This window comes from Polistes fuscatus, unplaced genomic scaffold (assembly GCF_010416935.1).
Source record: "Polistes fuscatus isolate 324 unplaced genomic scaffold, CU_Pfus_HIC Scaffold6, whole genome shotgun sequence".
Lineage (NCBI taxonomy): Eukaryota > Metazoa > Arthropoda > Insecta > Hymenoptera > Vespidae > Polistes > Polistes fuscatus.
Genome location: NW_025113140.1, coordinates 6,307,515 through 6,326,752, shown reverse-complemented (window position 1 = coordinate 6,326,752; position 19,238 = coordinate 6,307,515). Strand labels below are relative to the sequence as shown.

Below are 19,238 nucleotides of genomic sequence, written 5' to 3'. Positions count from 1 at the left end.
TTGATTATTTCGTATCGTTATATCACACATACAATAACATATTAAATAAACTTATTAAAAAACGGTTGCAAGTGTGGCCTCCACGCACGATAGAAATGAAACGCGTATAAACGTGTGGAAAATAATCAATTGATTCATTTCTACAGTGACTGTTCCTGTAAATCGTACATCGTTACGCTTACTAGATTTTTCCTTGAAAACTATTGATATAGTGTGCTTAGGATGAAGATAATTTAGAAATAAATATATTAATATATCTCTTAATTACATGTTTAACGAGTTTAACTAGAAAACTTTATTTATAAGAAACGAATTAAACAAATACAATAATAATGTACAGGAAATGCTCATATCTTAAAATCGTATGTGTTAATATAACAGAGGGGAATATTCGATTTTGTCGTGTTTAACAATTAGTCATCCTTTGTTTTTATCGTTATTTAAACGGTTTTTAATATCAGAATTTTAAACATTTGCTTAAAAATCACATATACTTCGAATAAATAATTTCGATTTAATATTTTATTAAATAAAAATTTTCAATTCAAAGACATCATTGGCCAGGCATGTTAAAAACAAATGTAATTTAATTAAAACAAACTAAAATATACGTAAAGTACATTAGAGTATTATCTATAATAATATAATAATATATATCTATAATATACAATAATATAAATCTATAATAATAATATAAATGATTGTTAATTAATCGAAAGAAATGTATATTGTAGTCTAAAAACACAGAGTGTAGGTTCGACGTATCTTCCTTTTCGAAATTCACCGTTAGACTGGCTCATTGTTCTCGGTGAAAGTCGGTTAAAATGTTTTTATTGACTGCTGTTTATATGACTTTCAGAAGAATAAATTCTATTTATTACGTATATTATTTTAGCTATACATATGTAACCTTTGGAAAGTCATATAAACAATAATCAATAAAAAAAATTTGATCAACTTTCATAAATAACAATGAGGAACCAGTCTAACGGTGAATTTTGAAGAAGACAGTACGCAGAACTTATACTCCGTGCTTTTAGACTACAATACATATTTCCTTCAATTAATTAATAATCATTTAAGGTATGTCGAACACTTTCAAGGTATGTTACATTCTTATTTATCCTTCCATAAACAAACGCATCTCGTAATAATTATCGATCGACTGTGGATTCTATTTCCCCATCTTTTCATATAGTCTCATAAAATTTTATCGTTACCGTCGCCCGACAAATTTCACTTCAAAAACATCATTTTCTTCGAATCCTAATAAAAAGATATTTTAAGATTTTGGGGACTTTTCGTGGTCCTTTAGTACGCGGCCGCTTAATTTTCTTACTTTTTAATTCACCACCACCGCTAATGTAATCCTGACGAAAGTTAAAGATTAAAATACAAATTTTATTAAATAAAATTTTTTTAAATATTTTATTAATATAGCAGCAATAGCACCAGTAGTTATTTCGTGACTTATTACGACTTATTACGTGACTTTCAACTTTCGATTAGAATACAATGTTATTAAGGAAAATGACGATAAGGAGAGTAATCATCTTTCTCGCTCTTATTTATATCAAATGTTATTTGAAAAAAGGAAAGAGAAAGAGGGGAGGGGGGAAATGGAGAAGCGTCTGGCAACAGTCGCTTCATTGGTTAACGAGATAAAGAGTATTATTTTAACGCGTTCATTAAAGTTTGACGCATATTCGGTTGTCCAGACATAAAAGGGAAAGAGAGAAACGTCAAAAAAAAAGTATAAATGAAATTCGACGTGCCCTATGACGTGTTTGCGTGAGCGTCAATAAAGAGAAAATAAGAGTAGGCAAACGGTTGTTGAACTCAACCACATTGGTTCCTTGCTGCTTATTTTTCTTCTTCTTGTACTCTGTTTTCGCTTCAAAAGTCAGGTATGATATGATATTGAGGTGATTATCATTTTTTGGGTCAATTCTTTTCAAAGAAGAGAGAGAGAGAGAGAGAGAGTAATATCTCTCACTTTGTCAGTGTTGTTAAAAAGTGTCCGAGAGAATGATTAAAACGTATCCAATTGCTGCAGGGTCAATGAAATAGTGTCCGCGAAATATGCATGTTTGTGACGTATATCTTTATCTATCTCTCTATTTATCCATGTATCCATCTATCCATGTATTTATCTATTTATCTCTGTCTTTTTTTCTCTCACGGTCAAAGCTCATACACATGCATGCTTCGATTACGTCAGTAACTTGTATCGATTAAAGTTGTATGAGAAAAAGAAAAAGAGAGGAGGGACCGAGCACGAGTGCGAGAAGGATAGACACGTTACTGGCAATTGCTATCTGCACACTAATCACCGTAGAACTGAGCAACGCTATAAAAGTAGCAAAATAGTAATGTTAACGGAGAAACAGATTGGTGTGTGTGTGTGTTGTGTACGCGTGTGCGTGTGTGCACGCGTGCGTGTGCAGGAAAGCTTGATATCTTCGCTACATTAGATTCACGTGCGAATAGAACAGTCCAAGAGTATGACGCACGCGCGCGCCAAATACGATAAGCAATCGGAAACGAGATGGATATTCAAACGGATAAATATTTTTTTCTTTTACCATCCTTATCTGATATTTTATCTTCTATATGTATTCTTAATTAAATACATACAATCTGAATCTTCATTTAAAAATGTGCTAGCACGTCAGGTTAGTGAATAATTTGGATTTTTAGATTTTTTAATAACGAAATAATGCCAATCTAGAATTTTCACAAAATCGAAAATTTGCATTGCGCTATCCACAATGTCTGCATTTCTCGTTTGTATTCAATCATGTTAATGTTTGCTAATAGTATTTTATATAACTACGCTGTGTATTTAAATACTGTAACCTCATGAGGAAAAATTGATTTTTCCATTGAATTCTACATTTTAACATTAGATAAATCTACATATTTATTACTTTTAAATGTAACTGTTGTGATGCATTTAAAATCATTAACGTGCCTCCACATTTTATTAAATAATTATGCATGAAATGTCTGATTTCGAACTAAAGGTAATAGGAATGATCGAACGTTTCATACTTTTGACTTAATATTTCATGCTTGTGTGTTAATATTATATATTTCAAAAATATTATGTGATAAAAAAAAGTGTTCTATTCTACCAAATTCAGGACCAGAATATTAGGGAGAATAATCATATTTCAAACCAAATACAGAAAAAAAAGGAAATTTGTTGGCTAGTGATATTATAATAATTAATAAGAAGTAGAAAAAGAATAATGTCCGGACAAGTATCTCAATGAAATTAGAAATTTGTGGTCCAGCCTGGACTAAGTGTAACACCCCAAAAATTTAACTACAAAAATTGTGCTTCAATTCTTTGAAAGCTCAATCATAAGAGAGAAAAAATAAAAGGCCAGACGATGTCTCGTTTTCTCATTTCATTGGAATTTTCTTCTCACAAGCGGCCTTCCGTTTCTCTTTACGACGGATTCGTATCTGCCCTCGTTGTTTCGGGAGGAAAAGAAAGAGAGAAAGAGAAAGAGAGAGAGAGAGAGAAAGAGAGAGAAAGAATATTTGGTGGCAGTCGGCCAATCGAAAAATCCAGACGAGTCTTTCTTTCTCTCTCGACATTTTTCTTTTCCTGAAGTATATCCTAGGCGCATGCTCGTCCGGTTCGATACCGTTAGATTATTATCGTTCCGATATTAACCTCCGAAAGAAATAGAGAGAGAGAGAGAGAGAGAACTGATGTAAGCTTATTTTCGCAAGGAAGATCGCCTGAATTACACGCGTTTAGCCAACATATTGGAAACTTACTTGTTAGCAAGCTATTTATGTATATATATAATATAATATTGTAGCTACATAGCTTCGATAATTCTAGGAATTTTTGCGAAAGACATCGTACGCGCATGCGCATGCGTGCTATTTAACACGAGCTATATACACGTGAAAATAATACTTATAAAGGGTCAAATCGTTGCCGCCATTATATCGAAAATATGTTCGAAATGATTATTTTTTTTTTTTCATAAGACCGATTATGTTAATTGAACGAAAAAAAAATGTGAATTTTTTTCAAGAATCGTCGTTTGATTAACTCGAAGAAAAATTACATTTACTTTTATCGCTCATTCATTCGTGTTAATTCATTTTAAAAATATAAAGATTTTTCTTTCCATCTCGACTGCGCCAGTTACGGGAAAACATTTTAAACGATTGCAATTCGCTTCACTTTCACGCTTTCTCGCCATGAAGAAACAAAGAATCTCCTTTTGCAATTTCTAACGAACTTTTTGAATCGAATGAATTTAATTCTCTTCGTTTATTTTCTTTTTTCACTTTTCTTTATTCTCTTTTTTTCGCTTTTCACATTCTATTTTCTATTTTCTTTCTCTTTCGAGTATATGACGGACAGAGAGAGAGAGATGGTGGAAAGTGGCGGACAAAGGATAAACGAAGCACTTCCCCATTCCCCTCCACCCCACCCCTCCATTCTTTTCATTTTTCTATTTTTCCTAGATTTATTAGAGAATAAAAGTCACGTTTCGTGAAGAACTTTGGTATACGATAGAAAAGAAGAAATAGTTTCGTATTTGATGAGCTAGGAAGAGAAAAAATGCTATTAAAGTACAGCTGCGAATGAAGTCAAGTGGGGGCCCCCGAGCGATAAAAATTTCGAAGCCTTCATACTTAAGTTAGAAAAAAAAGTTTCAAAAAAAGTCTCATTAAGTTATTAACAAAAAAGAAAAGTAATGAAAAATTTCATGCCATAGCATATTAACTAAATTGATTAAAAAAAAAAAAATGTAATTTTCCTCGAACTCTAATTTAAAAGAAATTTTAAGACCTCGGGTTCCCTACGGGGCCCTACGCTGTCGCTTAGTCCGCTTACCGCTTAATTCGCCAGTGTTGAAGTACATGGAATGTGGTGCAAATAAAGGTACCAATCGGAATTTGATAACCGAGAATGAGAACACGAACAAAAGGGAAAGTTCTTTTACCCTTTGACGTGGTATGGCTTTTCATAAATAAATTAAGTCCGTGTAAATAGATTCGCGTGGAAGTGATATATCTCGATATTCTTCTAAAATGATGTTTCTTTTAAGAAGAAGAACAAGAAAAAGAATTTGCAATTAGATCATTTTTGAATAGATTTATTCAAAGAATTATTAAGAAATATTTTAAACACAAAATTGATTTAATCGATAGGAAGAGATGCAAACATTTATTTTCGGAATCATAATACCGCGAATGAAAGGTTTCCATTCTAATTGGGAACATACTTATTTCCTATCGATCTATTTCTTGGAAAAGAACCTTCTTCGTATCTCTATCTTTCTTTTGATAATTTCATTATTTTCATCTATATATTTATTTCTTCATTTCATAGATGTGTTATCGTTTTATTTCTAATTTAGTTTTGCTCTTAAGCGCGTACTCGCTTCCTTATTATCGTTGTCTACCAACGATGACGTTATAGAACATTTCTGACGTTCACAAAATGGAATAAATATAATAATAATAATAACGCAACACACAGACTCTATACTACGTAAACGTATCATTTAACACTGGTATTATACTACCGTGCGCGCTTATTTTATTTAGGAACCACGAAATTATTTGTACAACGTCGGCCTATAACGCTCGTGGCCGACTTAATTGCAACGATGATTGACGTGAGAGAGAGAGAGATAGAGAGAGAGAGAGAGAGAGAGAGAGAGAGAGAGAGAGAGAGAGAGACACAGTTAAGCGGTATAGAAGGTAGCTGAAAAACACATATAAACGGTAGGGTAGTTGCTTGGTAGAAGGTATTAATAAAACAACGGTGGTAGTGCTCGTGGTGTAACTTCAACGGACACACAAAGTAACTCTCTTGCTTCCGCTTCTGCTGATGATGCTTTTGCTAAAGCTTTAGGATGCGTGCGCAACCTGACCAATATTGGGAGCTTTTAGCGATCTCATACGAAAGTTAGACTTTAGTATACCACCCATACTGGATTGGGCTAAGCTTAAGGTAGAAGGAGGGAGAGAGAAAAAGAGAGAGAGAGAGAGAGAGAGAGAGAAACTGAAGATTTTATACGGTAGAAACCATATATATCATACGTAAACATTTCAATAGAGAAAAAAGGTAGAACATTTTATACAGTTCAAACGAAACGTGTGTTCGCGCATACCATATATATACGTATATGCATGAATGTTTCAATAGAGAGATGGCACACGAAACGAAATGTATGTCCTTATATATATATATATTCATGTGTATATATGTTTGTCCTGCGCAGGTTTCGTTTGATCATTCTCCCAGCACCTTGAAAATTTTATTTGTAGTGTGAATCAACGCTCCTCTACGAGATATACGTGTTCTCTCTGTCTCCTTCACATTAAATGAGTCATTGATTCGTTTCTACCTCGCCCCATTATATTCCTCTGTCTTCGTGGGAGGATTTTGCACTACCAATCCCATCCGATATATCGAAAATAGAATTAACTAACTGACTGACTGACTAACAGAAAGAGAGAGATTGAACGAGAAAAACGGAACATTAGATATTCTTTTAGATACTATACATATGTTTCTTCCAACGTTTATTGTTAGTATCGTCATATATTACCTTTTATACAAATAATCATACGAAAAGAAGAAATTTTCTTTTTATCAATATTTAAACAATTAAATTATTTTTAATGAAGAAAATGAATTTCGTTATAACAAGAAGAGCAACTTGTTTTTAATCGTCTTCAATAGTATTAATTCATCGCAATATTTATTTAGAAATCAAGATTTTTCGATGTCAACTCTAATGGTGGAAGATTGTGATCATCATCTAGTATAATATGATATACGTCATTCCGCAACTTTGAACCGAGATATTGTTCATTCGAATGATATATCACGTTCGAGAGAAAAAGGAAATAAGCTATTTATTAATCGTTACTTCCTTTTTTACAAATTTTTTCTTCCTTCTTTTACATTTACCTTTGAGTCAGATGCAGTAATTAGTAATTTTCTTGACAAAAGTTGTGTACTTTTTTCCCTTTTCGTTACGAGTCATGCGTATACGACGAAGTAGGTCGTCTCTCGCGGATGAAAGCAATCTTCTATGTCGACAAAAAAAAGATAAAAAGAAACATTTTGTCACGGTTGAACAATTCGAATATCGAAGAACAATGATATTATCTTCGTGGAAAATTGAACCTCCGACGGAAGTGAAAATAGTCATGGCGTCGTTTTTTAAACAGTTTTCATCTCGAACAATCGATTGTTTAACCTCAAATTGTTCGAATAATTTCAATTAATCGAATTTGATTATCGAACTAAAGGACGAGTGTTCGTTTTTTAATCACTTAAAAGTTTTAATAGACAATTATTCTTAAACGATAATTGTCGATTTACGCGGATTGTTAATACTTCATTGATTTATTTGTTTAAAAAATGTGTTATTTCATGATAACGATAAATAAATAGTGTCCTATTTAATTGACGAGGACGAAAGATAATTTGCTGGGAGTTATAACCGCATAAAGTATCTGCGCGCTCCGGCAGAGGGCAATACGAATCGATGGCCACTTTGTTAATGGCTTACTCTACTTAACACACCTTTCTTCGGTGACCGGACCGGGAACGTTGCTTATCGATGAGTTTTTTGCGTGCGTTATTGACAGGAAAAAGATGAGGTTTCGAAACACGAGAAATTGATAAACGTTAAAACCTCGTATGCGGCATTCGTGGCTTTGCTTCGGTATCCAATTGGAAAGTATCATCGCTCGGTAAATTTCTCTCTCACTCTCTCTTTCCCTTTCTTCTTTTTTCTTTTTATCCTTTGCGTTAACATTTTTACATTTAGTCTTTGAGATACATATATTTTACCGTGTACTGAACGATTTCGTTATATTGGAGTATCCTGCGACAATGATCCACTTTTCATTCTATTGTTATGGAAATGTGAAGTTGAAACGTTTGCTGATGGAATACATAACCTCTTCGTGCTGTCGGCTTTACTGATGACAGATGAGCATCGAGCGAGGAATATGTCAAAGCTTAGACAAAGTGTTTTCAGATATTAACAAACTTTCCAAATAGTTTGATAACTTAGCTCAGTAATAGTTATCTTCCCCAAGATTCCTTTACAATTTCTTTTGTTTTATTCCTCCTCATTATGGATTATTTATTTATATGTTGTTAAATATGTTATATTTCTTTCGCTATATATACAATGTATTGTTCGCTCTAAAAGTTTTTGTGGATTGATGAAACAGAATAGTATTTATTCAAATTCTTATTATTTAGTAGAAACCCTTACTTTCCTATCCTTAGGTTTTACGCTATGAAATGTAATTAATGATTTGTGTTTCATTCTGTTTCAGCTGTTTGTCCTCCGATTATTTGGAGGACAGTGGAGCAGGGACGTTAGGGATCAATAAGAGCTGGTAGCTTAAGAGAAGAATATTAGAGTTGGCTTAGGCCAACTACGGTAACTAAGGCAAAATGGCGACAATAGATGGCCGACCAGCCCAATATGGAATTACTCTTAAGCAACTTCGGGAGCTCATGGAGCACAGAGGTCGTGAAGGTATCAATAAGGTCAATAGTTATGGTGGTGTACAAGAGATATGTAAAAAGTTATATACTTCACCCAGCGAAGGTAGGTTTTCTTTTCTTAACGCTACACCTCAGATGAATTTCTTAAAGCTTCTTACGCTATATCCAAACAAATTGTTTCCTTATCGTTACAGGTCTCAGTGGGTCGACAGCAGACATTCAACATAGGAGAGATACATTTGGCTCCAACATGATTCCTCCAAAGCCACCTAAGACGTTTTTAACATTAGTATGGGAAGCTTTACAAGATGTTACATTAATCATCTTGGAAATAGCAGCTTTGGTTTCGTTAGGTCTTAGTTTTTATCAACCAGTGGATGAAGAAAGCAGTGAGTATAAAGCAAATATATTCTATTTGAATCTCTTCAGATGAAATACTATTGGAAAGTATGGACTCTATTATTCAATCACTTTATTTATTTTTTAATTACTGTTTCAGCGGGGTCGTCGTTTGAAGAAGACGAAGGAAAATATGGTTGGATTGAAGGACTCGCTATATTGATTTCTGTTATTGTGGTGGTGATAGTGACGGCATTCAATGACTATTCCAAAGAAAGACAGTTTAGGGGTTTACAAAATCGAATCGAAGGAGAACACAAATTCTCTGTTATTCGACAAGGAGAAGTTAAACAGATTTCGGTATCTGACATTGTTGTAGGTGACATATGTCAGGTGTGTATCGTTTTTTACCAACATTTTTCACCAATGTTCTCTACTTTCCATTCCATGAAATATAAATGAAATTAATTTGTACAATTAACAACGCAGATAAAATATGGAGACCTACTACCTGCAGATGGTATCCTTATACAAAGTAATGATCTTAAAGTGGATGAATCCAGTTTAACTGGAGAATCGGATCATGTAAAGAAAGGAGAAGCGTTCGATCCTATGGTTCTTTCAGGTAATTCATTTTAAAAGACATGCAAATAAATATGTAGGATTATAAAGAAAGGGTTCGATATTTGAAGGATTATAGTACTCACTGAGATGAGTATAAAATGTCTAATTAACATAGGTTCTAAAATCAACCCTTTCGCTGTAAATAAACTTTTATTATTTACTAGCGTTCAATATTTTGCAACATATTGAATTTGTAGATAAATATTTTCTTTAAAAATACACTAGTTAAAGGAATATTTAAAAGTGTACATCAATCTATGATCCATGAATGTTAGAATTGCATTTGAGTGGAAGGAAAACATATCAAATATCTGTCATTTGTATATATTACGTTTGCGTCTATGATATAATCTTTGTTGATATTAGTAATCATTTTTACTTATTTTTATAATGAACTTATCTTGACAACCTTGAACTAATATATTTCTAAATAAATTCCTTTATGCACATTCAATATGTTATCAAAATATCCGCTTACGATATCGAACGTTCATAAATAATAAAAGTAAATTTATAGCAAAAAGTTTGAATTTAGGACCCTCGTTAATTAGACATTTTTTTAGTCGTCTCGGTGAATACTACAAACCTAAATATCGAACCTATTTTTTTGTTTTTATTTATTCCTTACTCCGCCCCTTTCGGGTTTGGAGGGAATATCGAACCTATTTTTTTATCATCCTATATAATTTACGTAACAAAAATCATGCTATTACTTTGTTTTTGAAAAAGGCACTCACGTGATGGAGGGATCTGGAAAAATGTTAGTGACGGCGGTAGGTGTTAACTCTCAGGCTGGTATAATCTTCACCTTGTTAGGTGCTGCTGTTGACCAGCAAGAGCAAGAGATAAAGAAGATGAAAAAAGGTATGTCATTGATACATATATATTTAATTACTTACAACTCTTCAAATTGTGCCACTTCATTATTCAGAGTCACTTCGTTATCAGGATAGTGTGACCTCCTAAAAAATTATTTAACAAATTCATAGTTATATGCTGTATATTTGTATGATATGTAGTAATATATTTTTACGAGGTTGTACTGGTCGGATAATTCAGTGAATTTGTAACTCGCTACTTCTTATATCAAAGATGATACATAAATCATTTCAATATGTTTCGTCTGAAGATGGAAAATATATTTGGAAAAAAAAAAAAGAAATAAAAAAAGAAAACATATAAAAGATTCTAAATTTATCGGGAAGAAGTAGTGGGATTATTATTTCAAGGCATGATATTTCCAAATATACAAAATAAGTGTAGAGAAAGTACAGTGTAGGCATGGTTTTCGGTTGAATTGGTGTGAAAATTTTTTTTTATTATGAATTACACGACTATCAATTTGTACCCCGTGTTTTTTCTTTAGCATGTACTTGCAATACCTTTAACTCCTTAAGTAGCAAGTACAAGGTATTCCTTTAACAAGAAGAACAAAAATACTAAATACAAATCAGATTTGATCTAGATAAAATATTTTCTAGCATGTTTAACTTATCTATGCGCTTTCCCTTTATTCGTTTTCTTTTCTTAAAGTTAATTCATAGAAATTTGAAAGATGTTTACGCGATTAATAGATGTACGATTACTTTTTGCCACTTAACATATTGCGGACGAACGACGAGATATTTCATTTTTCATATGTTATCATTTGCGGCCGTTGTAATGATATTACGCAGTTGCTAATTGATAGTTAAGGCATTTAAAGGGTTTTAAAGAAAATGAACGATTTTTCAAATGACAGTAATAACTATTTCAGTTCTGATGGCGATGAAAGTGGAGACAGTGAGATTATTATACGGGCCAAAAATAGGAAACTATTAATTTTCAGTGACTCTGAGATAGAGATAAATGATCATTTAATAAATAGTTTTTCTGATAGAGTAAATTTTGTAGCTATAATTGGTAACGGTAAATTTTGATAGCTGTAATTGGTCAACAAAAGACTTTCAACCGAGCTTGGAAAATTTTGAAGGTAATTGGAGCGTTGCTGTCGCGCCACCAAAGTTAGATAGATAGTATATATATATATTGAAAAATCATTCGTTTTTTAAATTTTTGCGGTAAATAAATATTTTACGTGACAGTGATTTTTAATTATTAACAAATGCTAACTAATTTAAAAATATTTGATGCAAAAAAATATCTGGCCACTGGATAAAGTTAGTAATAAAATGTCTGGTCCGCAATGTGTTAAAGGATTAAATTAATTCTATATATTAGTTTTGATTAATTTACTAATTAACAATATTAGTTAAAGTACTAAATAATACGTTCAATTACACACGGGTAAATATTCGTTTGAGAATTTTTATAGGACACTGATAAATATTTTCATACAATCCAAGTTCCATCTTATTAAATATTTCATTGAAACGAAAAAATAGTCAGATATAAATATGTTTCTATTTCTATATGATATTAAACTAAAATAATATTACGATAAATCCTACGATAAATTTACGTATACATACATGCATAATTCGATGAGGACATTTTGTTTTGTTTTTTCATTCGATTAGAGTATTTGATTAAATAATATAATCTTATCTCGTTCCTCTATGTAACTTTGACCTTTTTTATATGGTTACATAAATAAATGTCTGTTTGTATGCGCAAGAACTATTATATTTTCCATTAATGTATCGCATATCTTGTGTGATCATATGTTATTTCGATTCATGTTAGCACAATTCTAGATCATATACAATGTTCTTATATTTGTATCTTGTTCTTTTGTCCTGTCGAATTATTTTAAATGTATATTATTATATAATATTTCATCTTATTTTATTATTTTATTAAATTTTTCAGTAGACACGAAAATTAACAAAAAAGACAAAGAAACAAACAAAAATCGATAACTCTTTATACGGTAATATTTTATTATACGATTGATACGTTGACGCAACCCTGATGCAACTTAGAAGATGTGTCATTTATTTATATATAAAAAACAAAAAATTACAAAAAATAATTAATTTTATATACAAAGAAGGTACGAATATATCTTCTATGTTGTTGTATTGATATTGGAAATTTTGAAAGTATTTTTTGAACCAAGAAAATAAAAGAAAAACAAAATCGAAAATGCAATATAAAATGTGGCACAAATTGTCATTGGCATATACGATACTTTTAGATAGATTGCTAATCAATTTTGTTTTGCATGTATTTTTTTTATCTAGAGGCTAAAAAGCAGCGGAAGAAGAAGTCATTACCAGGTGATTACACACTATATAATATACATATATATGTATATATATATATATTTATTATTAGTCATTTTCAATTATGCCGATGTAGTCGATGTTAAGATATCGATTGGCATCTTTAAATATTATTTCGATTTATCAATATTTGATATAGTATATTTAAGTTTATTTTATCCTTAAATTCATTTTTTTTTCTAGTAATTTCACACATTCTACCTTCTTCATTTCTGCACTCTACGGCCTTCTTATCTTTTACTTCTTGTTTAAATCACATATACATTATTTTATTATTAGAATCTTTTTTTTTTTTGTAATTAAAAAAGATCATTATCAAAAGTGAGGTAAAAACGACAATAAAAAAAGAAACAAAAATCGATTTAATTTGTTATTACCCTTGCTTAACTGTTTTCATATTCTCTGAGTGTTTTGTTGCCAGTGGTTTATGCATTTGGGATTATTAGTAACTCCAGAATTCGCCTTTTGCTTTCTTTATTGCATTTTAAGGATGATGATGATAATGATGATGATGACGATGATCCCTATCTTCATTATTTGTTCATGTATTTTTCTAATGTGTCGTGTCATGTCATGCTTTAGCCTTTTTCAAGATACTATTTTCATTTACCTTACCCTTATTAGAATCCCAGCTTTTTTTTTTCCAGTTTTTCTTTTTTCTTTTCAATTATTGATACTAGCTTGATACAATAGTATTAAATAATTTAATTAATTAGAATGAATTTATCGAAAGTTATCAAATTTTACGCTCAAAGTTGAAGGATAATTCGATCGAACGGATCTTTTTCATTTGGAGAATATTTTAGGTATATTTTATTGTTGGTTTAATTGTTTGTATGACTTTGGGTATGAAGAATAAATACTATATTAAGAGCGTAAGAATTGAAGTTCGATAGTTGGAATGAAATGATATTAAAGAATTGAAGAAAAAAATAGTTTGATCTAATGAAATGTATTTGAAACGAAGGAGACGAAGCGGCAGAAATTACCGGAAACAGCCATGCTGTTGGGAGTGGTGGCGGAGGTGGTGGTAAACACGAGGGTGGAGAAAATCATCATGGAGGTGGACAAGCAAGTGGCGGAGAGAGTAGTAAGAAGGAGAAGAGCGTACTGCAAGCTAAATTAACAAAGCTCGCCATACAGATCGGTTATGCCGGCTCGACCATAGCAGTACTCACCGTGATCATTCTTGTTATACAATTTTGTGTGTCGACTTTCGTAATCGATGGAAAGCCATGGAGGAACACTTATGCCGGTGATCTGGTACGGCATTTGATTATCGGTGTGACTGTCCTCGTCGTAGCCGTACCCGAAGGCCTTCCTCTAGCTGTCACCTTATCTCTCGCTTATTCCGTCAAGGTTAAATTCATCATCTTACATTTTTGATTATATCATTAATTAGACCAATTTTGTAGTATTGCTTTATATTAAAGTTTATTCGCATTACTCGGAACGTTATTAATAATTTCGTTTGTGCATACATTTGATTGTAGAAAATGATGAAGGACAACAATTTGGTGCGGCATTTGGATGCTTGTGAAACGATGGGTAACGCTACCGCCATTTGTTCGGATAAAACCGGAACCCTAACGACCAACCGAATGACAGTGGTGCAGTCCTACTTGTGCGAGAAAATGAGCAAAACGGTTCCAAGTTTTTCCGAAATCCCAAGCCACGTCGGAAATTTATTAATTCAAGCCATCTCCATTAATTCGGCATACACGTCCAGAATCATGCCCTCGCAAGACCCTTCAGAATTGCCGATGCAAGTCGGTAACAAAACCGAATGTGCCTTACTTGGATTCGTAGTGGCCCTGGGCGAAAAATATCAAACGATTAGAGATGACCACCCTGAGGAAACTTTCACGCGGGTCTATACTTTCAATAGCGTTAGGAAGAGCATGTCCACCGTTATCCCAAGAGAAGGTGGTGGTTACAGGCTTTTCACCAAGGGCGCTTCCGAGATCATCATGAAGAAGTACGTTGATTTTTGGTCTTTCCATTATTAGATAATGTAAAAACGTCATGCAGCTTATTAACGATTGTTAACGATTTCTGTACAGATGTGCCTTTATCTACGGTCGCGACGGTCATCTGGAAAAATTTACGAGAGAGATGCAAGAACGTCTAGTGAAGAACGTGATAGAACCAATGGCGTGCGACGGTCTACGTACAATTTCGATCGCATATCGCGACTTTGTACCGGGGAAGGCGGAGATCAACCAAGTACACTCGGACAACGAGCCAAATTGGGACGACGAGGAAAACATCGTGAACAATTTAACATGTCTCGGTATAGTTGGTATCGAGGATCCGGTACGTCCCGAAGTACCAGACGCCATTAAAAAGTGCCAAAAGGCTGGTATAACGGTGCGAATGGTAACCGGTGACAATATTAATACGGCTAGGTCGATCGCCTTGAAGTGCGGCATATTTAAACCGAATGAGGACTTTCTTATTCTCGAAGGGAAGGAGTTTAATCGAAGAATCAGGGACAGTAACGGTGAGGTACAACAACATCTGTTGGACAAAGTGTGGCCGAAATTAAGGGTTTTGGCTAGATCATCGCCAACCGATAAGTATACTTTGGTAAAGGGCATTATCGACAGTAAAGCTACGAGCAGTCGCGAGGTTGTAGCCGTGACCGGTGACGGTACGAACGATGGTCCGGCATTGAAAAAAGCTGACGTTGGATTTGCAATGGGTATAGCTGGAACGGACGTGGCCAAGGAAGCTTCCGACATCATTTTGACGGACGATAATTTTTCTTCCATCGTTAAGGCCGTTATGTGGGGCAGGAACGTCTACGATAGTATAGCAAAGTTCTTGCAATTTCAGCTGACCGTTAATGTTGTAGCTGTTATCGTCGCCTTTATCGGAGCATGTGCTGTACAAGATTCACCATTAAAAGCGGTACAAATGTTGTGGGTTAATTTGATTATGGACACGCTAGCCTCGCTTGCCCTTGCTACCGAAATGCCTACGCCGGATCTTTTACTTCGCAAGCCCTACGGACGCACAAAACCGCTCATCTCAAGGACGATGATGAAAAATATTCTTGGTCAGGCGGTTTATCAGTTGACTGTTATTTTTATGCTTCTTTTCGTTGGTAAGTCTTTTATTACTTTTCTATTTTATACGATAGTATCTTTATTCTCTTAGTATATCCCCAACTATGATCTTTACATCATAATGGTACCAAATGAATGAATGGGACCAATTATTGATGATCTTTCTTCCTCAATTATCCTGTAAATCCTACATTTATTAACACATTCTTTCTCTCTTTCTCTCTTTCTCTCTTTCTGATGCTTATCAATTTCCCAAATTGTAATTTATTCCAGGTGACAAGATGCTGGATATCGATACTGGTCGAGGAGTTGCGGCTAAAGGTGGCGGACCCACTCAACATTTCACCGTCATCTTTAATACCTTCGTCATGATGACTCTTTTCAACGAATTTAATGCCAGAAAAATTCACGGTCAGCGCAATGTCTTCCAGGGAATATTCACCAACCCTATATTTTATTCTATTTGGATCGGCACGTGTTTTTCGCAGGTAATTACTTTGCATATCCTATTCTTTATACACATTTTTTATAAGCAACGAAACTTTGCGGGTGTTAGGTGCGCCCGTTCGTGAGGCTGCAACATCTATTATATGTATTATCAAGAATAATGAAAATTATTATTCTGGTTACACAAAGGTTGCTTATTATTGGATCATTACTAGTCATACGTACTAGTCATTTTTACTTTACGAAATAATGACTAAATAAATAGAATTATTTTTAAACGATCATTTGTTACATCAAATCTTATCACAAATTAACATTTGAATAATATGAAAGTTATGGGAACGAATCGATTTATTGATACTACTGCTATTGCTACTACATTCTTCTTCTTCTTCTTCTTCTTCTTCTTCTTCTTCTCTTCACGAGCGAAAGAGATAAAGGGCGGAGTGAAAAGAAAAGACATTACGCGACATTGTTACGTTGATGAGACTTAAATTTCCAACTTCACCTTTAACTCTGTGAGTATCAAAGTCACTAGAAATGTTCATACGAGCGATTGTGAGGATACAGCTAATCAAATTGAAGTTTATCGTTAATTAGTGTAATGGTATAGTGTTGGTTTGTATGTGTGTCTCCCTTCTTTATCATTTGTTTCAAACGTAAAAAGGTAAGTTAGAAATTATTTGAAGGAAAGAAAGAAGAGGAAAAGAGAAAAGAACAAAATATTTGGTTTACTTTTCTTGTCACCCTATTTTTGGTACGCCCCTGTTCGCGTACCAAACGCTAGGCGTTTGGAACGGCCACATTTTAGTTATGACCAAAGTGAACAATTTCTTTGATACTCAAAGAGTTAATGTTCCAGATCATCGTAAGCTCCTTACGGTGATCTTAATGTATTTAATAAAATTTGATACGTGTTTGTTGTTTTGTTTTTCTAGGTGATCATCATACAATACGGTAAAATGGCCTTTAGCACAAAAGCTCTTACGTTAGAACAATGGATGTGGTGCCTGTTCTTCGGAATCGGGACGCTATTGTGGGGCCAAGTAGTCACGACTATTCCTACACGGAAGATACCCAAAATTCTCTCGTAAGTGAATAGATAATATATATTTATATATTTTTCTTATATATTATTTTTTTTAATTGTTTAGAATTAGCTAATTATAAATTACCTCTCTTTTTTTTCCTTTGAATAGTTTTTTTTTTTTTTTTTTTACATGAACAACAGGATATTTTATATGTGAGATCGGATCTACGATCAAATTATATGTGTATAATAATAATCATCGATCGATATATATACGTGTTATCATACGATGATAATGATAATTAACAAACTAATTTTGCGTTAAGTAAGACGAATACAGGGTGGGCCAAAAGTTCCTAGGCGATTTTATCAATAAATTACTTTTTTTCGTCAATCATTATGTTGATTTTTATTCAAATTGTTAACAAATTTCCTAGATTTGTAGTTTTACAGTCTGAACAAAAATTAACCCAAAGAATTTCGAATAAAAGTCATTGATTTATAAAATCACCTAGCAACTTTTAAATGTGCTAATAACTAAATATTTACAATTCATTTTTTTTTTCTGGAATGGATATTATTTATATATACTAATGTGTACCATAGTTCCTTTGATTTTATTCGATACGTACATTAAAAGCATGGAGTTTGCAAAAAAAAAAAAAAGAACAAGAATAAGATCGGCAGTGGATTTTGCTTTACCGCATTTTTATAACATGCAACTTTCCTGCGGATAACATTTGAGTATGTGTACATATAGAAAGAATATATCGTTTTACAGGTGACGTACCTTTTAACAAAAAAAAAAGAAAAAAAAAGAAAAGAATTTATAATAACAGTAATCATCATTGGCAATAACCATCGGTAACCAGCATTTTGTGTGCTCAAAGTACTTTCAAAATACGTGTTCGTATATTATTACTATTATTATTATTATTATTATTATTATTATTATTATTATTATTAATAATTAAATCATCTATTTTCTAATTGAATTTTATTAACTAATCGCTAGCAAATCAAATTTAGTATCTTTTTCTTTTTTTTTTTTTAATTTGACTTCCATACTTACAATTAGTAGTATGCCTCTGCATGACAGATTTGAAATTCTCCCCTTGTCAATCGATTTAATTGAAATTTAGAGACAATCAGTGTTAGTGTACTTATCACCACCCCTATCCAATTCTTTCCTACTATTTGATAAACCAATACGATGTTGTGTTTGCTTTTTTAACTCACGATCGAATTTTTCACACAGCCTGCGTTCATTGTTTTCACTAATAAGGATTTGGATAAAATTGCAGTGTCGGTCGTAGAAATATTCGTATTTTTTTCAATTTGATTAAATCGTTTCCTTTTTTTCTTTCTTTTTCTAGATCAAGAAAAGTGTTTCGAATTTTTTTGTCGAAAAGATTTGTGAAAAGTTAATTTAAAAACAAAAATGAAGAATAAGTTGTTATCGCTGTTATAGTGAAAAGCGTTTCGTTTAAAATAATTTTTCACAGGTTTTCAATTTCTATTGATTTGGTTAAACAATTTAGAACTCTTGGCTTAATCTAAAAGAAAAAAGAAAAGAAAGAAATAGATAGAATTAAATTTGAAAAAAATATCGTAATAATATTTCTAAGATTGAATTATGTCGCTTGAACTCGAGACGCTTGAAAAATTAGAAAAACTCCTTAGTGCTCTGAGATACTTACCTCGAATGTATTTTTTATTCTCACGTGTATGATGCGATGCGAAGCTTTGATGGATCGGTGTTGAGATCGATCTCACGCGATATTCCTCTTAGATCAATTTCTCTATGCACGTAGAAGTATAGCTAACTAAAATTTATTTTTTTCAATTTTATACTTTGAAAATACTCCTTAGGTTAGACTTGATATATTTATTAACCCTCTCAATGCTATGGACGTATATATGCGTTCAGCGAAAGCTATCTACGTGGATTTAGGACGCATATATGCGTCCAA

General features: G+C 32.8%; 1 protein-coding gene across 16 annotated transcripts in view; it reads left to right on the top strand.

The window, feature by feature from the left end:
* LOC122522830 (plasma membrane calcium-transporting ATPase 3) overlaps nt 1-19,238 on the top strand; it is an 84,740-nt gene that overhangs the window by 24,703 nt on the left and 40,799 nt on the right. For 13 of the 16 annotated variants that reach the window (XR_006305181.1, XR_006305182.1, XR_006305180.1 and 10 more), the window contains 11 exons: nt 8,353-8,630; nt 8,722-8,916; nt 9,027-9,259; nt 9,356-9,491; nt 10,220-10,354; nt 12,676-12,711; nt 13,685-14,076; nt 14,211-14,695; nt 14,781-15,826; nt 16,062-16,276; nt 17,174-17,325. Coding sequence is in view for 13 of the 16 variants with exons in the window: in XM_043644132.1 (XP_043500067.1) it covers nt 8,474-8,630; nt 8,722-8,916; nt 9,027-9,259; nt 9,356-9,491; nt 10,220-10,354; nt 12,676-12,711; nt 13,685-14,076; nt 14,211-14,695; nt 14,781-15,826; nt 16,062-16,276; nt 17,174-17,325 (3,182 nt within the window). In the remaining 3 variants the exon portion in view is untranslated. Of the gene's footprint in view, nt 1-7,575; nt 7,756-8,352; nt 8,631-8,721; nt 8,917-9,026; nt 9,260-9,355; nt 9,492-10,219; nt 10,355-12,675; nt 12,712-13,684; nt 14,077-14,210; nt 14,696-14,780; nt 15,827-16,061; nt 16,277-17,173; nt 17,326-18,046; nt 18,181-19,238 lie in introns of those variants that run through there. The other 3 variants (XM_043644136.1, XM_043644126.1, XM_043644127.1) reach the window with 3 other exon arrangements.